General features: G+C 37.1%; 1 protein-coding gene across 1 annotated transcript in view; it reads right to left on the bottom strand.

The window, feature by feature from the left end:
* The window catches only part of BDP1 (B double prime 1, subunit of RNA polymerase III transcription initiation factor IIIB), a gene marked incomplete at its 5' end in the record, with an annotated part of 87,736 nt that overhangs the window by 17,489 nt on the left and 42,673 nt on the right, over positions 1 to 27,574 (bottom strand). The window contains 15 exons of the mRNA XM_006762480.2: positions 542 to 699; positions 1,193 to 1,418; positions 3,109 to 3,201; positions 3,685 to 3,721; positions 6,303 to 6,425; positions 8,288 to 8,675; positions 9,526 to 9,716; positions 9,987 to 10,161; positions 11,685 to 11,824; positions 12,730 to 12,943; positions 14,157 to 14,335; positions 16,962 to 17,178; positions 17,630 to 17,817; positions 19,417 to 20,908; positions 26,617 to 26,732. Of these exons, the coding sequence (XP_006762543.1) occupies positions 542 to 699; positions 1,193 to 1,418; positions 3,109 to 3,201; positions 3,685 to 3,721; positions 6,303 to 6,425; positions 8,288 to 8,675; positions 9,526 to 9,716; positions 9,987 to 10,161; positions 11,685 to 11,824; positions 12,730 to 12,943; positions 14,157 to 14,335; positions 16,962 to 17,178; positions 17,630 to 17,817; positions 19,417 to 20,908; positions 26,617 to 26,732 (3,937 nt within the window). The remainder of the gene's footprint in view (positions 1 to 541; positions 700 to 1,192; positions 1,419 to 3,108; positions 3,202 to 3,684; positions 3,722 to 6,302; positions 6,426 to 8,287; positions 8,676 to 9,525; positions 9,717 to 9,986; positions 10,162 to 11,684; positions 11,825 to 12,729; positions 12,944 to 14,156; positions 14,336 to 16,961; positions 17,179 to 17,629; positions 17,818 to 19,416; positions 20,909 to 26,616; positions 26,733 to 27,574) is intronic.

Genomic DNA, 27,574 nt, shown 5'->3' on the forward strand with positions numbered 1-27,574 from the left:
AAGTGCAGAACGGTGTACCATATGCATATATTTTTATTCTTCCTGAAAGAAATATACATATGTATGTATATATGATTGTATGGGCATACACATGCCCTCATTAGATACTTATGTGTATAAAATCTTTCTGGAAGTCTATAATAAAAACGGTTAAAAACAGTTTACCACTAAAAGTGGGATTAGAGGGCTGGGAAGCTAAGGAGGAAGGAGTTTTTAAAATCGTATGCCTTTTGGGCACTGTCTTATTTTCTGCCACATGCATGTATACCTTTCTAAGAAATGTGTGCTTGAACATTCATGTACACACACACACATTCACACACAGAAAAAAAAGTATATATGAAGAGAAAGTTTGATCAAGTAAATATAATAAAATGGTAATAATTATTGAAACCAATTGGTGGATTTATAGGTATTTATTTTATTGCTCATTCTTTTTGTACATTTGAAATTAATAGTAAGTTAAAATAAGTTTAACAACTGAATATTCCATTTGAAATGTTATGTAATTTCTTGTGTCAAAGTAAACAATAAAATTTACCTCTTTGAATTTCCACTTCTCCTTTGGTTACAAGCAAACTGGGAACTTCCTGATGAGCACCAAATCTGTTGGTCCCTAAAATCTTCCTAAGATTTGGCTTAGGCTTGGCAAATCTCCTCCTCATTCTGAGATTACTGGTCACCTCTGAAGTTGTATTCCTAGGAAAAGAGGGGGGAAAGAGATAAATCTATCAATGTGTAAGAATTCTCTCACACTGATACATTCTGACTAGCACTGATACAGACAGATATGTGCCACCTTCTAAGGAGCCACATCATCTGAAGTTTCATTTTTTAATGTTAAAATTACGTGGTAGTAACTTTTCTAAAGGTCTTGAGAAGGGAAGAGATTCTGGACCATATTTGTAAAACAGAGACTAAAACTATTTATATAAAACTATTTCATTAAAGCTTTAAAGACACGCTTATTGCAGTAATTTTAATATTCAAAACATTAAACTAAAATCACAATCAGCAATTATTACTTTAAAGGATAAGAAATCAGTACTGCCTACTTTACAGTTATACAAGTATTATTCAAAACTATTAACTAAATTGATGGTTAGTTTAAATATATTAATTAATAGGATATTGTAATTTATTTTTTTGGTAAAACTCAAAAGAAATAATAATTTAATAAAGCAAAATAAACCTGGTTGATCTAGCGTTTTCCTTTACTTTCTCCATTAAACCAATTTCTTCTTTAGTACTTTGTTCCTCCAATTCAATCTTGTTTTCTTCTGATGATGAAAGAGGTATACTTTGGACAGGTGAAGAAAGCTCCTGACATTCATAAACAATTTTGTCACTGACATTCTCTGGGTTAAAAGGAATATGGCTTTTATCCTTTGAATGAACACTAGGAAGTACACATATTCCTATTGCAGAAAAAAACAGAAAATACAAATAGATGTCAAAATAAAATAAATCCTTCAACATTCAGCAACTGCAAAATTCTATACCGTTTTTAAAGTTTGCTCTTTTGGGCTCCTAAATTAAATTTATGATCCCATTCTTCATGCCAAATATTTTACCTTTTCTAAGCTTAATAATTCTTATAGACTGAAATATTTGGGTTATTATAAGTAAAAATGAATTTTTTTGTTACTTTCAATAACTATATAACTTCAAATGAATTACGAAAATCACCTTTATTTACAATTTTTAAAAACCTGTACTTTATGTCCTAGAGATTTGTGACAGGCTCCAATGCAATACTCTGCCATTCAGAATCAAGCCTGAAAAAAAAAAGAATGAAGCCCGCTCTGGCCAGGTGGGTCAATTGATTGGAGCATCATCCAGCACACTAAAAGGTCACAGGTTTAATTCCCGGTCAGGGCACATACCAAGGTTGTGGGTTCGATCCTTGGTATGGGAGGCAACTGATGGATGTCTCTCTCCTTCTCCAACTGATGTTTCTCTTTCCTTCTCCATTCCCCTCTCTCTAAAATCAATAAAAACATATCCTCAAATGAGGATTAAAACAAAGATAAACCATGACTCTGTTCACCTCATATCATCTACGGTTTACACATTTTTAAAAGAAACATTTCTGTATCTGCATGACATATTCATAGAATAAAATACTTAGTCAAGATCATTGCTTCTTAGCCTAAAATATTAGAAATCTGGGTTGACATATAATTTGGCTCAGTCCAAACTAACAGAACATTCTAAACCAAATAATCTCAATGATGGCTACTGCCCCTTCATACTGTATTTGAATGTCACGTAATTGTGGAACTACCCAAAGCAGCAGCTCCTTTGCTAAAGAAACATGTATAAAGTAATCAGTGATCAGTAAGTGCAGTTAACCAATGATGTTTATGATAACAAAGGTAACTGAGCACGTACTATGTGCTGGGGATACAGCATTGAACAACTATTCCACAAATACAAATTACTCTTTTTTTTTCAAATATATTTTATTGGTTTTTTACAGAGAGGAAGGGAGAGGGATAGAGAGTTAGGAACATCGATGAGAGAGAAACATCGATCAGCTGCCTCCTGCACATCTCCTACTGGGGATGTGCCCGCAACCCAGGTACATGCCCTTGACCGGAATCGAACCTGGGACCTTTCAGTCCGCAGGCTGACGCTCTATCCACTGAGCCAAACCGGTGCTGGCATTATTGGTTTTTTACAGAGAGGAAGGGAGAGAGATAGAGAGGTAGGAACATCGATGAAAGAGAAACATCGATCAGCGGCCTCCTGCACATCTCCTACTGGGGATGTGCCCGCAACCCAGGTACGTGCCCTTGACCGGAATCGAACCTGGGACCCCTCAGTCCGCAGGCCGACGCTCTATCCACTGAGCCAAACCGGTTTCAGCTACAAATTACTCTTAATAAACCAAGTGCACTATCTTGAAATGGTGGCCACTACATCTAAAGGGGCAGTTAGAAGGATCATTGCATACATATTATCTTTTCTGGAAAAACAACAAAGTGGTGCCAACTTCAAATGTAACAGGCAGGTATTCACTTATTATGCAAATGTGGGTATAATTTCTTAAAAGTTGGACTTTAAAAGCTTCTTTTATTTTAAGGACTTATTTTTCATTCTTACCATCACTCTGTTCTGTACTGATCCCTGATTGCAACACCAGATCTCCCATTGTAAGTAAAGTAATGGCAGCTTCAGTGCTTCCATCGTTGGTTTCTTGTGAGAAAATATACCAACATTAAAACAGAAGAATGAATCTGGAAATTTAAGTTTGTTTACTTAGAAAAAGTTTTTAAATTCAGGTGTTTATCCTCTAGTAACAAATTTCAATATCCTCTATACCACTAATCCCTTACTAGGGTAATGTTTTCATTAATTTACTGTAAGTAAAGAAATCATCAACTGTTGGCTTTTACTCACTGCAAATGCCTCCCTCCCATTAAGTAACTTAGTATCTTCAAAAAAATGCATTTATGCAGATCAGAGGAAAAAATACTTCTTTATTAAACATTTAACTCAATTCATTTTCTACAGTAACATTCCAAGAATTCACATTTCTTCTAGAGGTAACACATTCAAAAGCTGAATCATTTTGTTCAACCCTCCAGCAAAATGACTCATTTACAAACTACCATCACTACTATATCATTGTGCTAGTGTTAACCAAGTAGTTTTTAACAGTTTCCTATTAAAAGTTACCTGTTTCATCTTGGGTATGTTCACCTGTGGTCATTTCCTAAAAGAAGAAAAGTAATATCTTATGTAGTTTCCCAAATTATTTGTTCTGTATCTCAAGAAACACTATGTTGTACAGATCTATCTGTGCTTTTAATTACAATGGAGTGGGAACTGGTTTTCCCCCCTTAATTATAATTATTCATAAAATAGAACAGAAATAATTAAAAATCCAAGTTCTTTTGTCTATTGCTCCTTAGTTTACTTTTTTTTGTATTATGTATAAATTTTAATTATGATTATACTGCAATCTGCATCTACCATTCCTACTTTAGTTCTTCACTTCATAATCCTTCAGCTTTAATCATAGCTGGCATAAGTTTTGACTCAATGGAAACCACGGTCTGAAAAATATCAGAATTTTTTTTACTACTAAGAAGTTATAGGACTGATGTCCAGCATGACAGCATGAGGAGCTCTGCTGACCTTCTCCCCATTGAAAATGGTGAAATTTATTTAAAAGCAACCATTAAGGCCTCTGGAAATGATCCTAAGAGCATAGGATGAAAGATCATCTATTCATGAAAACTTGATAATAAAGGGAAGATCTGTGGTATTTAAACAAAGATTGTTCTCTTCCTCCTTCTTCCCAGCTCAGCAGACAGAGACTCCATCTCAAACTGCTGCAGCCAAGAAAACAGGTCCCTTTCTCCCTGCAGGTCCCAGCTAGAGGGCTTTCTTCCTAAGAGGAGCAGGCATAAGATTCATAACAGATAATAGACCAATATCTAATATGAATATGAACACAAAAGTCATCAATGAAATACAAGCAAACAGAATTCAGCAACATATAAAAATTACACATCATGAACAAGTAGGATTTATCTGAGGTGCAATGTTTTGTTTAACATCCAAAATTCAATCAGTATGATACATCGTATCAATACAATAAAAAATAAATATCACATGATCTCAATAGATGCAGAAAAAGCATATAATTCTAATCCCCTTTCATGACAAAATACACACACAAACCAGAAATAGAACTTCTTTAATTTTATAAAGGACATCTATGAAAAACACCATAGCTAACATCGAACTTAATGGTGAAAGATTAAATGTTTTCTGCTAAGACCAGGAATGAGACAAGAATGTGTACTCTTGTCACCTGTATTCAATATTGTATTGGAGGTTCTAGCCAGGGCAATTCGGCAAGCAAAAGAAATAAAGAACAGCCAGATTGGAAAGTATTGTAAATTGAATTGTGTCCCCCAGAAAGATGTTGAAGTCCTAACACCCAGTACCATGAATATGACCTTATCTGGGACGCACAGTCTTCGTAGAGGTAATCAAGTTAAAATTAGGCCCGACAGGATTAGGGTTGGCCCTAACCCAGTATGACTGCTGTCCTATAAGAGGAGAAGAAACACAAACACACAGACACAAAGAAAACTATGGCAATGAAGGAAAAGTTTGGAGTTGTGCTGCCATGAGCCAAGTAATGACAAGGACCGCGATAACTGCCAGAAGGTAAGAGAAAGGCCTTGGATGGTTTCTCCCTCAGAGCCTCCAGAAGGAGCCATCACTGACCTTAATTCATGCTACAATAATGAACCTTGAAAACATTATGCTAATAGAAGCCAGACACAAAAACCATGAGTCCATTTACACTGAATGGCCAGATTATTATGACCAGCCAGATTATTATGATCACCCCATCAGTACAATGAAATGAATTAGTTATGCAAATATAAAACCTTGAGAGTATTTGCTTAGGAAGTTTTCAATATTCAGTATTTTTGGAAGTGTCAATGAACTACTGATGGGGTGGTCATAATAATCTGGCCACTCAGTGTACATGCAATGTCCAGAATACACAGATCTATAGTGACAAAAAGTAGATTGGTTGGCTAGACCTGGGGAAGGATGGAAAGCAGTGGGGAGCAACTGCTAATGGGTATGGGGTTTCTTTTTGAAGTGATGACAATGTTCTAAAATTAACTGTGATGATGTTTGCACATAACTGTATATTAAAAATCATTGAATTGTACACTTTAAATGGTGAACTGTATGGTGTGTGAACTGTGTCTTAATAAAGATGTTTTTTAAAAGTTGTAATTTCAAGTCTTCATTTTCAAAATTAAGATAAATTCTAACCAAATAAGAATACCAAGCAAAATGCAATTAAATACATTCCAAATAATTTATATGCAACATAAGATTATGAGCATATTAAGAGCTATACCCACACACATACACAAAGATCACTGCTCTTCAGGTCAAATACAAAACCTATAGATTATTCATTAGTTCTACTATTCACACTTACAGCTCCCTACATGACAAAAATTAGTGAACTGCTTGTAAACCTAAAGTATTCAAAATAAACTTCCAGTCTTTTTTTAAAAAGTTACAAAGGTAGAAGTGAGCCAGTTGGGCTGTGGGGGCTTGGGAAACAAGTTATAGAAGCAAACGAAGGGCCCCTGGAGCTTCAGAGAGAGAAAAGCAAAGGTAATGCATCGAGGGAAAGAAGAGGGGGGTGGGGAAAGGCGTGGCTGTGCTCCCCAGAGAGAGAGCACCAAGCTTCCAGTCTTCTGAAAGTAAACAAGAATTGAACACAAAACATTAAAATGGATGCTTACAACTGATAATACATTCAAGTTTTCTTCTTGTTTCATTTCCTGAGTGGTCACATCTGTGTTTGAGAGCTGATGTTCATCAACAGTTATGAATCCAATATCTGGGACATTCACGGTTATTTCAAGCTGTCAAAATGAAAAGTCTCATTATTTCATATTGGCATACTATACACAAACAAGTAAAATAAAATGGTAAACTGAAAAAAATAATCCAGATTCATACACAATTAAAAAACTGAAGAATAGTCATTTTTACACTGATTTGACATCAACTTGGCAAAAGCAAAACATGTAAGGCTTTTGAGGGGCCTGTGAGTCTTATAACCAGTAAGCAACTTTTCCAAGGCTAATTTTCCTAGTACCTAGCATTTAATTTTCCATTATCCCCACTTTGTCCTTACTTTCACGTAATTAACCTCATCAGTCTGTTAGCATTTATGGAGTGCTTCCTAAAAATTAGAGGGCTGCAGATAAAAGGATACAAAGCTGAATGAGACAAGTTTGGTCCCTGCCTTCAAGGAACTCACAGTCTAAGAAAAACAGATTTATAATCAACTAACTATACACTGTCTTAAATACTATAATAGAGATGAGTTGAAAGCTCTTAAATATATTCTAGAGGCCTGGTGCATGAATTCGTGCACCAGTGGGGTCCCTCGGCTTGGCCTGTGGGATAGGGCCAAAACCAGCTCTCTGACATCCCCCAAAGGGTCCCAGATTGCAAGAGGGAGCAGGCCAGGCCGAGGGACCCCACTAGTGTACGACTGGGGCCAGGGAGAGATGCGGGAGGTTGGCCAGCTGGGGAGGGACCATGGGAGGGCTCCAGGGCATGTCCAGCCTGTCTCGCCCAATCCCAATCGGCCAGACCCCAGCAGCAAGCTAACCTACCAACTGGAGTGTCTGCCCCCTGGTGGTGAGTGCACATCATAGCAAGCAGTTGGGCGGCCTTAGCATATCATTAGCATATTACAGTTTGACTGACAGCTGACTGGTCAACCAGATACTTAGCATATTAGGCTTTTATTCTATAGGATATTACCCTCTCCCCCACCAAAGCAACTACCCTCTCCTGCTTTTTAAGGAAACATTTTCTAACATAAAAACAATTTCCCTGCCTTAATAATCTTGCCATAAAAAATAAAAATTTAACTTTCTTTACTCAATTATTATGATTAATGCTATTTAAGAAGGCATTCTATATTAATTCAGGGATAAATCCTAAAACCTGATTTTCAGAAATTTCTGACATTAGTTTTGACTAGCAATTTGCCTTTCACCCAAAGAAATCTGTAAAATATAAAACATATAGCTAATTAAATTCACATGCAGTGTTAAACAGCTATCCTTGCACAAAATTAACCTTCCTTTTGCATTTTCTTAGTTTCAACTAAAGCTTAAATTCGCTATTTTTACTTTGAACTTTTAGTTACAAGAAACAACTTGAATTTACATCATTTTTGTTTACCTTCAACCATTCTAACTAAATAGCTTTACCACACTTAACGTGTTATTATTAACAGTGAAGAAAGATGTACAAGAAATAGTATACAGGGTACCTAAAGTAGTCATAAGACAAAAGTGGAATGGTGGTTAGCACAACCTAAAGGGGAGAGGGTAATGGGGAATTATTGTTTGATACGTACAGAGTTTTAGTTTTGCAAGATAAAAATTGTTCTGGGGATGGATGGTGATAATGGTATAGCACAATGAATATACTTAATGCCACTTAACTATAGATTCAAAAATGGTTAACATAGTAAATTTTATGTTATGTGTATTTTACCACAATTAAGAGTATACAGATATATGTCTCTTCTACCTTCTCTACTAACCAGAACTCAGCATAAGCCTATAAAAATTACATTTGGTAGAGGTAACTTAGAGAGTGAACTCTCCAAAGCCTAATATTCACTAAGAGAAGAAAAAAATGATCCACTAAGAGAAAAATACAAGTAAGATAAAGTCCCAAGCACTCAAAAAGAAACTACCTCTTCCATCGTTTCCTCAATATGAGTAGAAACAGGTTCAGGAGATCTGAGACCAACAGGTACAAACACTGGAGCTTTGTTTATTTCTTCTGGAGCAAGATGATAGCTTTCTTCTTCATAGGCAGATTCAAAATCTTCAGCATCATCTTCATCCTCTTCCTGGGAAGCCCGAAGAGTCACCAGCATGGCCTTGGGAGCTCTAGGTTCCTTCTTAGAAGTCTTACTCCGAATTCGTTTTGATCCACGCCCTTTGTTCACAGTTGGTTTGATCTTTCGATGCATTCTCCTTTCAGTATGATCCACCTCATATCCAGAGGCAGAAGAGATAGCTGTTCTTTGATTGAGAGCAATTTTAGAGTAATTTGATTCTTTTAACAGTTGTGAATGGCTGGAGGTTTAATAAAAATAACAACATAGTCACTGCACACACAGGATAATTTTAATGAAAACCAAACTTTTAGACTGAAATCCCAATTCAAGCCTTAAAATGAAAACTCCCACCACTCATTCTGTCAAAAACTTATACTGTGAAAAGAAGAAATTTACTATTAGTTTCTCATTCAGAGTTATCTGAATATAAAAACATAAAAAATTCTTAAAAAATAAATAAAAGTCTTAGTTATCTACCCAAAAATTTTTCATAGTAAGTTTTATTTCTGGGCTATTTTCCCCCTTGCTATTTAAGTGGAGATAAAACACAAGACTGGAAATTATCAGAGGAAAAAGGAATGATAGTCAATGAGCCAATAAATACAGAATAGGAGGTTAAAAAATGATACTGGTTATTCCTATTTGGTAAACAGATTAGGATAAAAGAAAAAAAGAGGATGCAAAATATTCATCAAAACAATGTTGGTTTTAAGAACTTAGTTCCCTTCCACTTTTCTTGAAAATGATGGAAGAGGGTACCCTTCACCGGTGTTTGTACCCCTATTTGAATTAGTACTCTAATTATTTAGGTACTGCATACTACTCTTTGGTCAGGCTTCTGCTCATATCTACCATACTTAATAACCATAGATTTTAAATGTAGGGTAAAGAAAATCTTCCTAAAAAGATCCAAAGGAGAAATATTCAGTAAATAAAATCAAAAGGGAAGAGAAATAGACCTGTCGATAAAAAACAATCTACACTTCTGTTAACAAGACATCTCTTACTCTATTAATAAATTAAGATAGGACATCCATAAAGAATAAGTTTGTATTTCTTCTGCTGAAAATAGTTATGTAAAATTTTACCTTGCTAATTTACTGAGATGCTGCTCTTCAACAACTGAAGACACAGAATTATCCCCTACAGTTTTCTGTCCAACACTTCCTGATGGTTCAACTTCTGACTGAAGATCTTTCTTGGTCAAACCAGCCTCTTTGGAACCTACACAATCTTTTCTTGCTGAAACCTCCAGAGATGTCAGAAGCTCAACTTTTTCCTTCAATTTAAGAAGAAACAGCTAATATTACCACAAAAACAATCTCTATGGCAATTTGATTTGGTAGTTTGACCTAGAGTCCCAAGCTTGCTTAGACACACACACACACACACACACACCATCACTGGTTTCTAAGTTTTTATAATATTAGAATGCCACTCAATTTTCAAGAAAATAATGACAATACAAAATTAAATATTTTTAATGTTTTTCTTCATGATCCCGACAAAATACAGCCCACTGATAAAAATTATATATTTTCAAACTTACTTTCTGAAGGAGCTGGGTGTCAGAATCTCCTTGCTGCAGCAAATTATCTTCTGGCTTCCAGGCCTCACCCAGATCTGCTCTGTCTTTTTCTATAACTCTTTCCTCTTTCTTATCATGTGCTCTTCCCAAATTTGGCTCAGGGTTTTGGAACTGCCTTCTTATCAATTGTCCTGGGCTAGAAACATAAGTTTTATGTTCATTTCTAGAATGAAGTACAAATTATCTTGAAGAACCAAAATCAGAATTCTTTTTTAATGTACCAGCTGTTAAACAATTTTTTACACAAACCAATCCTATGTTCAAAGGACTATATGTAAATTTGCTATGCTGATATGAAAGGAAGAACATAGAAGCTTTTACAGTATAACATCCATTTTCTGTATAGCCTGGGAAATAGTTTTACAATAATATTAATCTTTGTTACTTTCATTGATCCTGGTTTGTGGGTTCATTCTACTTTAAGTAATTTTCAGAGTAATAACTAGAAAAGAAATTCTAGTAGTTGAAGATGGAATTCATAATGGCACTTTAAACAAATGCTTCAACCGGGCTCTGAAGCATGAACAAATATGTTCAGTGGTCACAACGGGCATAGGTGGTCCTACTGGTTCACAAGCAGGCTCGAAAGCTAGAGTCTCTTCTCCTTCCACATGCCTATCAGCTCACAGAAAAAAGTTTATTGATGGTCAGTGTCATAAGAATCTCAATAAAACCCATTTTATCTGCCAAAACATAGAAAGACAAGATTTAAACATTTAATAGAGTAGCCATAGACTCCAAGGCAACCCAAGTCTTAAGGCTTCCTGGGAAGAAATAATTGGCAAAGATGTGAATTCTAAATTAGAAAGCTTAAAACTAATATAAATGTGGATATTTATAAGAATAACTGGATATGTGCCTATCATTGGTTCTCTAAATGATCTATATTAAAGACTATTCTTAAGTAATATTTCTAATAAATTACCCAGAAAAAAGTACTTAGTTACATTTTCAAATGTATCTACTAAGCTCTTCTGTCAGTGAAACACCAAGGAAGTTCACAGAAGTCCTAACAAGGTTATGATGCTAACTAATACATCTAGTGCAGACTAATGCATTTGGGAAAACAAATTATATCTAACTTAAGTATAATCTATACATATAAAAGCCCAGCAACCAGAACGATGGAACGACCAGAAGGACCGATTGCTATGAAGTGCACTGCAGTGGTCAAATGGCCCTATCAGGGTCCCAATCGCCCCCCGCCCAGTATCCTGTGGCCCCTGCCCCCAGCAGGTATTTTGTGGAAGAGCCACACTCAAGGAGCCAAAGAGCCGCATGTGGCTCATGAGCCGCGGTTTGCCGACCACTGCCCTAGCCAGTTTGGCTCATTGGATATAGCGTCTGCCTGCGAACTGAAGGATTCCAGGTTCGATTCCAGTCAAGGGCACATGGCTGGGTTGCGGGCTCGATCCTCAGTGGGGAGCATGTAGGAGGCAGCCAATCAATGATTCTCTCTCATCATTGATGTTTCTACCTTTCTCTCTCCCTTCCTCTCTGAAATCAATAAAAATATATTTAAAATATATTCTAGTTCATAATTATTACTTTATGCTTTCATAAATTTTTAAGATGTGAAGTTATATAAAATTAATTATGTAAAAACCCAACCTTTATCTTTGGAAAATTTGATGCTTTCTGATTTAAAGGCACACTCACCTCATCTTTTTATCTAAAACATCAACTTTGTTAACATGAAGGTTTTCTAGAAGAGCCACGTGACTCTGATTTTCATACATTCTTCCTTCAGAAACTTTGGAGGATATAACTTCAATTTCAGTTCCAATTTGATAATTTGGCTGAAATGACAAAACCATACTTGTGTATTTTTTTTAAAAACAACAGAATATGCTTTCTAAATTATTTTGAACATTAAGATAGACATTTAGTTTTTTAAAATGAAGACTCAAACTGGATATGTTCATGATTTGCTGTCCAAAACATAATTGCCTAATTTAGAAAGCTTAAAAGATTTTTGCAGCAATATGTTTAAGTGATGCTTTAAAAAGTACAATAACCATCTGTTATGAACCACCCCCCCCAAAAGAAGTTTAATGTTGTTGTTTTTTTAAAGAATCAGGAGGTTCAAATAAAAATTACAATCACTTTAAATCTAGATTTTTACTATAACAGACAGAGAAAAGGACAGAAAAACAAAAACTGTTGAAACGGACATTACACTACTAAGATTTGCTTCTAATATCACAAGAGCCATCAGTAAGAGATGGTTTAACTATAATTCAAAGAGCAGAATGTTTATACAGCAGTTAAAAATAATGTATCCCTGTATTCTTGACACAGAAAGCCAGTTAATATATTAAATGAAAAACAGCTGTCACAAAATAGCATGCATGTAATCATTTCAGTTATTTAAATTTACATATGTATCCACATATGCATGCATGGGGATACATCTGGTAAGATACAACAACAGTTTTTTGGTGGTAATCTCATGTGGTCAGATTTGGGGTAGTTATTTTGTATTTATTGAAAATTTTCACAATGAATAGTTCATTAGTAAGGAAAAAATAAACCTATATTTACTTTTTTTAACATTCAGAACGGTAAATCTGAAACAAAACTAGATAGATTATGTAACCACTAAATAGAGTAAGTGTCAAATTACATAAGACAAGACTGAGCTATCATTTAATATTTTAATTTGCATTAAAAGGCTCAACTCAATTACATGACAATAACTCACCACACTCAGCAATTTCTTTTTAGTTTCATCTTTTTGTAATTTTGTCCTTTCTTCTTCAACTATGCCTTTGGCTTCACCTTTTTCTACCATTTGCCTCTGTCCAGCCTTTTTTATGTTTGGTCTAGGTCTCTGAAGGCGGCCCCTAACTGGTCGAGTAGGATGGATAATACTTTCTTTTATTTCTTGTTGAAAAGTGTTTATGTTATTATGAGTCCTAGAAAGAGGGGCAAAGAAAAATAGAGGAACTTGACTGTAAAAAGATGAAAACTACTGTAAAAATGTAAAATTTGAGTATCCTCTAATAAAATTACCCTCTCAATAACAATTTACTTTCTGATTATAAATATACCTTGTTTTATAAAAGGATATATTATTTTAATTATTAAAAGGTAATGAGCCCTAGCTGGTTTGCTCAATGGTTAGAGCGTTGGCCAGCAGACTGAAGGGTCCCAAGTTTGATTCCACCTGGTCAAGGGCACATACTAGTACCTCAGCTGCATGCTTGATCCCCAGTCCTGGGTCTAGTTGCATGTGGGAAGCAACCAATCGATGTGTCTCTTTCACATCGATGTTTCTCTGTCTCTCCCTCTTCCTTCCACTCTAAAAACCAATGGAAAAATATCCTTGGGTGAGGATTAAAAAAAAAAAAAAGGTAATGAATTTATATGAGGTACCTACAATATTCATATTCATAGAAAGAAAGTACAATCCTGGTTGCCAAGAACTAGAGAAAGGAAGGAAAGGAAGTTATTGTTTAATGAATACAGACTTTTAGGTTGGGAGAATAAAGTTCTAGAGATGAATGGTGGCAATGGTTGCACAATGTGAACGTCCTTAATGTCATTGGATTATACACTTTAAAAAATGGTTAAAAGCTAAATATATCTACTATGCATTTTACCACAATTTTAAAAAATATGTATTTTTACTGATTTCAGAGAGGAAGGGAGAGGGAGACAGAGATAGAAACATCAATGATGAGAGAGAATCAAGGATCGGCTGCCTCCTGCACGCCCTATACTGGGGATGGAGCCCACAACCCAGGCATGTGCCCCTGACCGGAATCGAACCCAGGGCCCTTCAGTCTACAGGCCAACACTCTATCCACTGAGCCAAACTTGCTAGGGCTTTTACCACAATTTTTTAAAAGACAAATAATACCTTATACACATATATTTCTTAAATGCACTGCTTTGTGTAAGATCTTAAGCAGTGAACAGTGAACATAAGCAGACAAGCATAAAAGGTGTTGAACTCAATCTGATTTTCAATTTTACAGGCATTCTGCCATATGAATAAAAATAAATCAAATACAAAATTCTTTATATTCACTGTTAAAATACATTAACACATCTTAATTTTAAAAAAAGAAGTATTTGAAAGAACTCTGACTTATTTTAGATTTTCAAAGGACTATCACTGTTTACCCCATAGAAATAGATAATTCCTTTTCCTGGGCTTGTGTAGACTCAGAGGCCTCTTCAGATTCACAAAAACTTGAAGGTGAAAGGTTCTTTTCTGTCAGTTCACATGGTAACATCCCAGCCTCCTCTTGCCTGAGATCTGATTTGTCTTTTTCTCTTGATGTCATCAGGGAAGACGCATCCTAGAAAGAGATTAAAAAAATTTCATTGAGGGTTGGTAAAAGTATAGGGAAATAAGAACTTGCATATACTATTAGAATAATAAATTTGTATAGTCTTTGTAGAGAACAATAGGACAGATCTATTAAAAATTTTATTTTCCAACTATTCTACTTCTAGAAATGTATCTTATAAAAATATTCAAATACGTATCTAGAAAATTATATAAAAGGATATTTATTATAGCAATATTATTCTGTGTGTGTCCCACTGCCAAAAAAGAGGGGGGGGGAAGGGCATTACACTAAAGAAAATACAAATAAAAAAATTGAAAACAACACAAATCTATCACTAGGGGACTGAATAAATAAATTATAATTTCTTCGTAATATAATAGTATAGAGCTATTCAAAAGATAAATTTCTAAATACTGCTCTGGCTGATGTGGCTCCAGCCAGCTGAGTGTCATCTATGCTCTGAAAGGTCACTGGTTGAATTCCTGGTCAGGGTACAAGGCCAGGTGTAGGCTGGATCCCCAGTCAGGGTATGTGCATGAGGTAGCCAATCGATACCTCTCGTACTTCAATGTTTCTCTCTCTCTTTCTCTCTCTCTCTCTCTCTCTCTCTCTCTCTCTCCTTCCCCTCCCTTCTTTCCTCCCTCCCTCCTTCCCTCTCTAAAAATCAATAAGAACATATTTAAAAATTTCTAAATACTGATCCAAAAAGATGTTCACAGCCCTGGCAGGGTGGCGAAGTAGGTTACAGTGTCATCCTATACAGCAAAAGGTTACAGGTTCAATTCCCAGTAAGGGCACATACCTAGGTTACGGGTTCAGTCCTGTTGGGTGTGTATGGGAGGTAACCAATTTATGTTTCTCTCTCTCTTTTTCTCTCTCTGTCTCTCTCCCCTTCCTCTCTCTAAAACATCAATAAAAACATATCCTCGGGTAAGGATTAAAAAAAAAAAGATGTTCGCAATATTATAAGTGGAAAAAATCAGAAGGCAAGCTATGATGTCGTTTTTGTAAAAGAATGAAAATACCCTCACGTTACTATTTATATAATATGTAACTATACTTAGAAAAGTCTGTGTTGCCCTGACTGATGTCGCTTGTTGGTTGGGCGTCAACCCATGCACCAAGGTGTTGCTGGTTCGATTCCTGGTCAGGGCACATGCCCAGATTGCATGCTCGATCCCTCGGTGTGGGGCATGCCAGAGGCAGCCAATCAATGTTTCTCTTACATCAATGTTTCTTTCTCTCTTTCTCTCCCTCTCCCTTCCTCTCTCTCTAAAACAGGGGTGGGAACATATGGCCTGCAAAATCATTTGGTCTGGCCCTGACAAAGCATTAAACCTGAGTTAACTAAATGTTTGCAGGCTAATTTTTAAGTTGATAAGTTTGTATGGCCCAAGAAGGATGTTATAAATATCCAAATGGCCCCTGGCAGAAAAAAGGTTCCCTATCCTTGCTCTATAAAAAGCAATTTAAAAATCATAAATAAAAAAAGTCTCGGTGGATAGATTCAAAATTGCTACATGATTAACTTGGCAAGGACAGATGGAACATTATAGGGGACTTTCTCTATTTAGATTCTATATTTTCCCAATTTGGAATTTTTATAATCAAATAAAATAATCAATAAAAAGTGATTTATCTTTTAAAATATAAGATTAGAAGAATAAAATACAAATGCTCAAGTATAATAAGAACTAAGCTATTTTAAGATGCAAAATAAGAATTTTAATTCAAAAAAGTACTTTACATATTTAGAATTTATGAGTGTTATTTCATTTCAAAGTTTTTTATATATATTTTTATTGATTTCAGAGAGGAAGGGAGAGGAAGAGAGATGGAAACATCCTGATGAGAATCATCGATTTACTGCCTCCAGCACAACCCCTACTAGGGATCGAGTCTGCAACCCGAGCATGTGCCCTCACGGAGAACTGAAACACAACTTTCTGGTTCTTAGGTCAATGCTCAACCACCGAGTAATAATGGCCGGGCTCATTTCAAAGTTTTTGATGCTACATCACATAATCTTAAATTTATGAACCAAGTAAATAAACTCCTTTAACTCTTACCAAGCTCTTTGTTTTTTAAATCCTCACCCAAGGATATGTATTTTTAATTGATTTTAGAGAGAGAAAGGGAGAAGAAGAAAAAAAAAACACCAATGTGAGAAACATCGATTGGATCAAAGCCCCAACCTGGGTATGTGCCCTGACCAGGAATCAAACCCGAGACCTTTCAGGGACAATGCTCCAACAAAAAGTCACACTGGTCAGGGCCAAGCTCTTAACTTTTTATTTCATCTTCACAACAGACTGAAATAAAAAATTGTCATTCCCATTTCCCCTATGAAGAAACTGGTTCATCATTTGGCTATAATCACACAGCAAACAAAGGTCAGAACTTAAACTACATACAGCCCAGGCTTCTTAAATTCGTTCCATGACATACTTGCCCATCACAGAGATCTGAGATTCTTACACAAACCATGTGGAACAATGAGGCACATTGAGTACAGCTACAACAAAATCACACATGGTAAAAATTCTATGAGGAAATACTTGTGAAATTTCAATTCCAAGCGTTTTACTTTATTAACTAAAACAAAAGAACCTCCATCTTAAATATCACTCACATATTGAGAAGGGAGAATGTTCATTTGTTCACCATCCTGTTGTATCATAATAGTCTCTATTTTATCCACTTCCAAATTCTTCCCAGGTATATGTTTTCCTGCTTCCATAGTCTCTCTTTTTAAAGCTGCTCTTGATAAGTTTGGTTTTGGTCTTTTGAATCGACTTCTCATAAAAGGTGCTGGTTTAAATGGCTTCTGTTCTTGAGGAAGAGATTTGCTTTTGGAACAAGGATTATCAAACTTTAGAATGAACTGAAGGGGCAGTGGGAGAGCAGTCTTAGGACAACCTTAGAGATTGGCAGTAAATATTTAATTCTGATTCTTAACCAGAAAACAAATTGGACTATTTGGTAGCTTCTGAAAAAATGAGTGGTACAACCCAAATAGATATAAGCCTAGGAACTATATCATCTTTGCACAAGGAAAATATAGGTTTATCACACCCATATGATGTATTTAAGAGTATGTATTATATACAACTCTGTATGTTAGTAATTCTCACAATCAACTGTCAGAATATCCTCAATCCTCTCTCCCACTCTTCCCCAAACTGGCTTAAACTCTCTAACACTATGCTATAGATTGTCTTGAAATCTTACATAATTAACATAAACTGTAAATATAACTTTATATGCTCTTTAACAGCACACAGACCTATAAAATTATACCTTGAATTAGTATCTGAAAATTGCTCTGGAACATCTGCACATGGTGTCCCCTGGTCTTCTGTTTTAGCAAGTTCAGAAGTCTTCAAAGAAGTCTTCCAATGACTCAACTGGCTGGACACTTCCTTTTCAGAATTTCCCTTTTCCTCTACAGGTGTATGCACCACAGATAGGACTTCATTGCTAATGTTCTGGAAGAATAGTCACAGTAAATCAGCACATATACAAGATTCCTTAAGCATCTCAAACAAAAATCCTACTATATTCTAAACACTTTTCTTTAAAAATTCAGTTTATTTTTTTAATTTTAAAATAAAACAAAATTTACAAATGTTAAAACACAAAATTCCGTTAACTCTTCTTTACATATTGCATATTTATATTTCCAAGACACAAATGCCATTGCTGTACGTTCAAAAAAAAAAGTCCTTGAAAATGTTAGAATAGGATGAACTTCAAATAACTGAAAACTTTTAATAAAAATAACTTTTAAAGTGGAGTAAATGGGTGGGACAGGAAAAATAGAGAAAAGCTGATACATTTATAGTCAAAAGAAATAATTCCAATTTCATTAATTCTTTTTATCTAAGAGTAACTTCAAATTGACATTAAGAATAGTATCTTTTCCACAATTAAAAAAATTTTAATTATTCTTTTTTTCCTTCGAGGTCCCAAACCATAGAATTTAGGACTAAGAAAGACTTTAGGCTTTAGAGATTTTAAACATTGTTGGACTCAGAAATGCAATTATATTTATGTTTCTCTGAAAGAGCATTATGAAAAAAACTAGAGGCCTGGTGCACAACATTCATGCACTGGGGTGGGGGGGTATGTGGGGGGGGTGCAGTCCCTCAGCCCTACCTGCACCTTCTCCAATCTGGGAGCCCTCTCCAATCTGGGAGTTTCTGTCTGTCTTTGCAATCATATGAGCAAATTGTCTGAGACCCCAACTCAGTTTGGTTTGTTGCTCCAAGAATAATAGAGGAATAATAGAGGCATTTTTTTTTTTCATTGATAGAGATTTCCTGGAAATTTTAGGATATCTTCCCTTTAATTTTTCCTAGACACTCTGATTTTACTTATGTCTCTCACCTTTGCTTTCCCTCCATCCCCCACCACAACAGTAACTTGCTCCAGGCTCACTTTGCTCCAGTGTCTAGGACAGGGGTCCTCAAACTACGGTCCGCGGGCCACATGCAGCCCGCGAAAAACATTTATCCAGCCCGCTGGGTGTTTTTGCTGCCGCTGCCTGTCCTGCTTAGCAGCCGACTTGTCCCGGGCCCGCAGTGCGCATGTGTGGAATGCCTGAGGGACAGTGAACTGGCCCCGTTTAAAAAGTTTGAGGACCTCTGGTCTAGGAGATCCGTCTGCCACCAGAACTACGATTCCCAGCATTCCTGGTACTGCCCGCGCTCTGGGCTTCCAGTCCTGGGGCTGCCACCAAAACTACTATTCCCAGAATTCCTGTTGCTCCCGTGATCTTGGTTTTCCCTTCCTGCTCTGTCTCTGTCCCATGGCCTCCCACTCTGCTAAGTCCTCCAAGCCACCAGCTCTCCCTCTCTGCTCTCCATCTGGCAGCTTGGGAGCCAATTTCCCCAAGCTGCTCCACTCTCCAGCGGCTCTCCCGCTCTGCTCTCCGCCCTGTGCCTGTGTATGCAAATTAACCCGCCAACTTTGTCAGGTTAATGTGCATACTTACTCCTGATTGGCTGGTGAGTGTAGCGGAGGGACGGTCAAGTTACAAGTTTCTCTTTTAATATAAAAATGTTTAGGGACAGAAAAGTACATACTTTGATATTTAGTGAAGGCACAGCACTGCAATCAGCACTTCTGCTCTGCATTAAATCTGTCTCAGTTTGTAGTGAGGTCCCAGTCTCCTCTGGTTCGTTTTCCCTTAGAGAAATACCCATTTTTTCAGTTTTATCCAAACCTGACACCATTTCTTCTGTAGCACTGATCTCTTCTGATACAATTTTCCTCAAGGAAATTTGTCTTCCAGTTTCTTTCAAATCTGCCTCTGTTACCTTAAAGACAGCCATCTTTTCCATCAGAGAAATGTCTCTTTTTCCAGTTTCTTTCAAGTTAATCTCCCTTTTCCCTATGGCACTGATCCCCACTAATACCTTTTCCTTTGAGAAAGTTTCTTTTCCAATTTCTTTCAAATCTGCCTCCACTTCTATAATTCTGTCCTTTTGGGCCTTTTCCTGTGTAGGTATTTCTCTTCTTCTGGTTTCTTGCAAATCTGTCTCTCTTTCCGCAGCAGTATTAGTCATAGTCACCTCCGGTATCTCTTTTCTTAGAGAAATCTTCCTTCCAGGTCCTTTCAAACCTGCCTCTGCTTCCCCTACAGTGTTGACTTCTGGGGCCTTTTCCTGTGTGGATATTTCTCTTTTCTCTGTTTCTTCCAAATCCGACTCTCTTTCCTCATTGGCATTAGTCATAGTTACCTCTGGTATCTCCTCCCTTGGAGAAATCACCATTCCAGTTTCATTCAAATCTGTCCCCACTTCCCCTACAGTGTAGACCTCTGGGGCCTTTTCCTGTGTGGACATTTCTCTTCTCTCAGTTTCTTCTAAATCCATCTCTCTTTCCTCAGTGACATTAGTTATAGTTACCTCTGGTATCTCTTCCCTTGGAGAAATCTCCCTTCCAGGTTCTTTCATACCTGCCTCCTCTTCCCCTACAGTGTAGACCTCTGGGCCCTTTTCCTGTGTGGGTATTTCTCTTCTCCTGGTTTCTTCCAAGTCCGTCTCTCTTTCTGCAGTGGTATTAGTCATAGTCACCTCCGGTATCTCTTCCCTTGGAGAAATCTCCCTTCCATGTTCTTTCAAACCTGCCTCCGCTTCCTGTGTGGATATTTCTCTCTCCTCTGTTTCTTCTAAATCGGGATCTCTTTCCTCAATGGCACCAGTCACCTCCAGAATCTTCTCCCTTGGAGAAATCTCTCTTCCAGTTTCTTTCAAATCTGTCTCCGTTTCCACAGTGAAGTCAATCATTTCTGGTTTCTTCTCCCTGAGAGAGATGTCTCTTCTCTCAGTTTCTTTTAACTTTGACTCAGTTTCCTTTGTAGTGCTAGCCTCCACTGGTACCTTCTCTTTTGGCGAGGTTTCTAGTCTTGCTGCTGTCTTTTTCCCAGAAACAACAATCTCCTCTGGCACCTCTTCCTTTGAGGAAATGTCTCTTCTTCCAGTTCTTCTTCCTGTATTTGGCTTTGGTTTCTGAAATCGATTCCTTAGAACTGGAACTTGTTTGAGTATATTTGCTTCATTATCCTCTTGAATACTATAAAAACAAAAGACACAATTGAATTTTAAACCAGACTGTCTGTTGAAGAGATGATGGTTGTGAACTCACTACTGAAACACAAGGGACTTTCCAATTAAAAAATAAGAAAATTAAGAAAGCCCAAGGAATCTCTGAGTAAAATTTAAAAATTAAGAGAGCCCGGATGGTGTGGCTCAATGGTTTAGTACTGAAATATGAATCAGAAGGTCATGGTACAATTCCTGGTCAGGGCAAATGCTCAGTTGTGGGCCCATTCCCTGGTAGGGGGTGTGCAGGAGGCAGCCGATCAATGATTCTTTCATATATATCATTGATGTTTCTACCTCTCTCTGCCTCTCTCTTCTTCTCTGAAATCAATAAAAATTAAATTAAATTAAAAGAGAGCCCTGGCCAGGTAGTTCAGTTAGTTAGAGCATTGATCCATATGCCAAGGTTGCAGGTTCAATTCCTGGTCAGAGCACATATAAGAGTCAACCAATAAATGCATAAATAAGTGGAACAACAAGTTGATGCTTCTCTCTCTCTCTCTCACTCTAAAGTCAATTAATAAATAAAAATTTAAAAAACAAAATTAAGTAGAGAATTTATTAAAAATAATAAAATTAAATTTAAATAAAAATCAAGAGGAAAATTTCATCTTTTGAAATTATGGTAAAATTTTAAAATAACAAAATATCTATTTACATATAGACATATATAAAGAAAAAGTCATCAGTTAGGTCAATTAGATTAGCAGCTAATTGGCCCTGAATAGTTTCCTACTAATTGTCATTCACACCATTCTTCACTAACACTGTTGAAGAAAAACTCTCCTCCAGGCTCTACATTGGAGCTAGCCCAATGTGTACGCTATTCCTACATCTTTGCCCCTACTATCATTTACACAGACATATGACTTACCATAGAGTTAAGGGCCCCATTTACATGGCCAGACTTGGCTGGCATCCCAAACAGCTGGATGGAGGCATAATTTGAAAAAGATATAGCCTTATGACTAAGAACTAGGTTCACACCTCACTTTTAAAAACAATTTAAAATGGTATTTCCTGTACAGACATTTCTCTAAGAGAACACAAACTGGGACTAAAAGGAAGGGTTAAATGAACAGTATTTTGCAGTTTCCTGAGTGTTACTGGGCATTTCAGCAATGTTAGTCTGAACAAGTGTATACAACAGCTTTTAAAAAATGAGATAAAACTGCCCTAGGTGGTTTGGCTCAGTGGATAGAGCATCGGCCCGCCGGCTGAAGGGTCCCAGGTACAATTCCAGTCAGAGGCACATACCTCAGTTGCAAGCTCAATCCCTGGCCCTAGTCAGACCATGCAGGAAGAAACCAATCGATGTGTCTCTCCCACCTCAATGTTTCTCTTGCTCTCTCTGTCTCACCCCCTCCCTTCCACTCTCTCTAAAAATCAATGGAAAAATATCCTCGGGTGAGGATTAACAAAAGTAAAAATTTTGTTTACTTTTTAAATTATTTACAACTATGTTAGTGCTTGTTTGAACTTGTCTATGTCCCAACCTATCTTTCTTTGTTGAAACATGTTTTTCAATGCAATTTTTGATAACACAAGACAGGTTCTTAGTATAAGACTAATTTTCAAATTGTACTTCTTTATGTAACTGAAGTGTTTTTCAACTATCTTTAAATTTAGTAATAGATACCATTCAATGAAAAATTAATACCAACTGGTAAAGAAAATTTAATTTACTTAGTCCTCAGTGGGTTTTATTCTATTTTCTGACTTATGATACTTTTCATCTCCATCCAGGAATATTTAGCTTTTAGTGAGGTTTGTGTACTAGCAACATTGGTTTGGTTATCATAGAAAAGATAAAATCTATATACATAAAATCCTAAGCAACCGAAAGACCGGTCACTATGACCACACACTGACCACCAGGGGGCAGATGCTCAACACAGGAGCTGCCCACTAGTGGTGAGTGTGGCACACCAGCCAGGCGGCAGCCACTCACTCCCTCAGTAGTTCTGCAGATCCAATCTCCAGAGAACAGTATAGGCACCGACAGACCAGCACCACCAGCACGATCCCGACAGCACTGCTGGCCTCCTGGAAGTCAGCCTCGGGCACAATGGCTGCTTTTCCTCCATAAACACTCCATAAGGAAGAAACCATATAAAACGCCAGGTGGTTCCCGACAACAGGAGCGAATGTCAGCGGGACGGATCCGGACCCCGGGCCAGCAGGATGTTCCACCATCCGCCCGGAGGGCTGATCACATCCCAGCCCCCTTCCCTACCCCTGGAAACTCCACCCATGCACGAATTCATGCACTGGGCTTCTAGTATCATTATAAAGTCATATTTTAAACACTAGCATATTCTTAAAATATGTAAATGCTTTAAGCAAAAGATTTATTAATAATATCATTACTTTAATATCAATTCAAATTTTAAGATACAAATACACAATGTTACAATTATATTCCATGTGCTTAAATAGTCTCTGAGTAATCAAAGGCCTTTGATAAACTTTACTTTTTTAAAATATATTTTTTATTGATTTTTCACAGAGAGGAAGGGAGAGGGATAGAGAGCTAGAAACATTGATGAGAGAGAAACATTGATCAGCTGCCTCCTGCACACCTTCCACTGGGGATGTGTCCACAACCAAGGTACATGCCCTTAGCTGGAATCGAATCTGGGACCCTTCAGTCCACAGGCCAACGCTCTATCCACTGAGCCAAACCGGTTAGGACAATAAACTTTATTTTTATGGATAAATAATCAGTACCACATTACTTGGAGTTCATGAACAACTAATCAACAAATAGTTCTGAGCACCTACTACATGCCAAGAAGGCATGTGCTAGGAACTGGGAATACAATGGTGAATGCGGCAGATCTCCTCTTATAGAGCTCATTATCACCTGCATAGCTAACTGAAGATCAGTACCCGAGATTAGAAATCAGATATGAAGTTGTACTCAATTATTCCTCAACTTAAAACATATAATGGATCCACAACTCTTGGATCCAGTTCACAAAATTTAAAGAAAAAGGCAAAGAAAAAAGAGGATCATCACTGGAGAAGACAGGAGAAGAATGTGCACAAAATTACAAATCTACTCCATGGTCCACATGTGTTTTTCTAAATACAGTTTAAGAATCAACAAAATATTTATAAACCTCCGTAAAATAATCATATGAGTACACAGGATGCCACACTAGCCTAGAGAAATGTTTTAGATATATTTGCTAATTGATATAATCAAGAAGAATTTTTAATGCATTCTTCATCTCAGAGTCTCTTTATTTTCTCTTTCTCTTACATAGCACCTTGACAATTCAAAGTATTTGGGAGGAAGGAGAACTGCCTATTAGATACAAAGAGACATATGGTTTAATAAAACATAGAATCTTAGAATTGTTTTTAAGAATGTTGGAGATTCAAAGACCAGAAAGACCACATGATAAAACAGAAAGGACACTGCCTTGAAAAGAAATAGTTGTTGAGATCAGACTGGTTATCCTATATAGTAAAAGCCTAATATGCAAATTGACCAAACAATGGAACGACCAGAAGAACGACCAGTCGCTATGACGAGCACTGACCTCCAGGGAGCAGATGCTCAATGCAGGAGCTGCCCCAAGCCCTCAGGACCCAGGCCAGCCAAGGCGGGTGCCAGCGGGGGCCCCCATGATCGCCCCACCTGTTGCCCCACAGATCAACCCTGATCGCCAGCCAGGCCTAAGGACCCTACCAATTCAAATTTCATGCACCGGACCTCCAGTTAGTTATAAACATATCTACCAGAGTTCTAAAACCCAAAGACCACTAAGAGAAAAACTTAATTTTCTACCAAGCCAAGATGAACTATTAAATGGAGTTTGGTTTAGCCCTGGCAGATGTGGCTCAGCTGGTTAGAGCATCATCCAATACAAGAGGTTACAAGTTCGATTCCCAGCCAGGGCATGTACCCAGGTTGTGAGTTCAATCCCCAGTAGGGCCACATGTGGAAGGCAACCAATCAATGTTTCATTCTTGTATCGATGATACGCTCACGCTCCCTCCCTCTCTCTTTCTCTCCCTTCCTCTCTCTAAAAATCAATAAAAGCATGTCCTCTATAGTGAGGATTTTTTTTTAATGAAATATGGTTTAAACAGAAAAAAAATATAAACAAAAAATCCAAACTGTCAGATACCAGATATCTATATCAGAGATATGTGCCAAATAATGTTGTACAGAATTCTACCCAGAGATTCTGTAGCAGAATAGTAAAATAGTTTGGGGGTGGGGAAAAGCAGTATAGGGAAATAGGAAGCAAAAGAATAGAGGAAGGAAGAAGTGAAGAATAAAGGAATTTTTTCAAATAAAGATCTTTAAAATAGTTCAGGAAACCGAGCTTTCACTCTGAGGTTAGATAGTAAACAGGTTAATACTGGTATAAGAAAGTATAAAATAGGCCAGAATTTAAATGAAAAGATTGGAAAAATATTAATAATTGTTGAAACTAGATAGTATGTATACATGGGAGTCCATTAGTCTGTGCTCACTTCTTTTTGCACATTAAATATTCCCAAAAGGAAAAAGAAATTAAAGTATATTAATAATTTCATCAATCTGGCTTGGTGCCCTCCAGAGGGGAAATAACAAATATAAAAGAGCTTTGGCTGTGAGAAGTATGGGTTTTTACATATGTTTTTACATAAAATTTATCTAATCCTTAAATAAAGGCAATATGGGATCAGTCTAATCTCAAAGAATCAAAAATATTTAAAAAATAAGAAACATTATCACATTTGGACAAAGACATACGATTTAACATGCATGTTAAATGGTAATCCTATCCATGTGAACTCAACGTCTAATTTATAATGAGTAGCTCTTTTCAACTCACCCAAAACTGACAAATTGACATGAAGGCTATGACATAAATTGCCTTGAAAAATGAAGTTATAGCTCTAGCTGGTTTTGCTCAGTGGAAAGAATGTCGGCTTGTGACTGAAGGGTCCTGGGTTCAATTCCGGTCAAGGGCACATGCCCGGGTTGTGGGCTCTATCCCCAGTGGGGGGTGTGCAGGAGGCAGCCGATCGATCAATGGCTCTCTGTCATCACTGATGCTTCTATCTCTCTCTCTCTTTCTCCCTTCCTCTCTGAAATCAATAAAAACATATTTTAAAAAAGAAAAGAAAAATGAAGTCATATTTCTAAACTAGAGGCCCCCTCTTGCAATCCTGGTCCCCTTGGGGAATGTTCCACTGCCAGTTTGGCTCAATCCCACAGGCCAAACCGATCGAGCCTAAACCAGCAGTCCGACATCCCTCTCGCAATCCGGGACCGCTGGCTCTAAACCGCTCACCTGTCTGCTTGCCTGGTTGCCCCTAACCACTCCGCCTGCCTGCCTCATCGCCCCTAACCACTCTCCTGCCTGTCTGATTGCCCCTAACCACTCGCCTGCCTGCCTGATTGCCCCTAACTGCTCACCAGCCTGCCTCTAACCGCTCCTAACCGCCTCTGCCTCGGCCCTCACTGCTGCAGCTTCATCTGGAAGGACGTCCGGAATGACGTCTGGAAGGTCATTTGGCTGTCTGGTCTAATTAGCATACATTTTTATTATTATAGATATTATGTAATTTGATATACAAAAAAAATCAGGTCTGATTTGCTTGTTTTTAAAAATTAACAATTTCTAAAACTTTATACAAAATTTTGAAATTATATAATAAGATGATGATTACCTTGGACATTCATTAAGAGACTTGGGCTCATCTGGTTGCACATTTTGAAAAGAAGTATCTTTTTTTTCAGATTGTGAGGTGATGTCACGTAACTGATCTTCTGTTTGTTGAGGAGTCTTGATAACAAACACAATTTTTTAAAAAGTTTTAGTTTTCAAAATGAAACAATCATTTATAATGTCTAATTTGAGTACAAATTAAACAGTAACATTTCAAAACCATAAAATGATAGTCCAAAGATGTTGTTTTTTCTTTAGATATGTTAGAAAATTTCCTAAGCCACAGCTTTTACCTCATCTCAAAGGCCCTTGTTTCCTCCCAATCAGAAAGCAAGTAACTGCATTAGTCTCATCTGTAAGAATTATACCCTGGGGTCTATCTCTCTGAATATATCTTATTATTATAATCACATTACAGACCTTGGAAATTATGCCAACTGTTACCCTTATCCCAAAGACTAGTTATTATGTAAATATACTAAAATCCATAATCTTTGTTCTTAGAATTATATTTTAGTAGGAAGATTTTAACATTTTGTTTCTGGCAGCGTTAAAATTCACATATCAAACTATATTTTCAAAAGGAAGTGTAGCCAAAACCGGTTTGGCTCAATGGATAGAGCGTCGGCCTGCGGACTGAAGGGTCCCAGGTTCGATTCCGGTCAAGGGCATGTACCTGGGTTGCGGGCAAATCCCCAGTGGGGAGTGTGCAGGAGGCAGCTGATCGATGTTTCTCTCTCATTGATGTTTCTAACTCTCTATCTCTCTCCCTTCCTCTCTGTAAAAAATCAATAAAATATATTAAAAAAACAAAAAGCTTTAAAAAAAATAAAAACAAAAAAAGGGAAGTGTAGCCGAAACCAGTTTGGCTCAGTGGATGGAGCGTCAGCCTGTGGACTGAGGGGTCCCGGGTTCGATTCCGGTCAGGGGCATGTACCTGGGTTGCGGGCACATCCCCA

The sequence above is a fragment of the Myotis davidii genome, unplaced genomic scaffold (assembly GCF_000327345.1).
Source record: "Myotis davidii unplaced genomic scaffold, ASM32734v1 scaffold135, whole genome shotgun sequence".
Classification (NCBI taxonomy): domain Eukaryota; kingdom Metazoa; phylum Chordata; class Mammalia; order Chiroptera; family Vespertilionidae; genus Myotis; species Myotis davidii.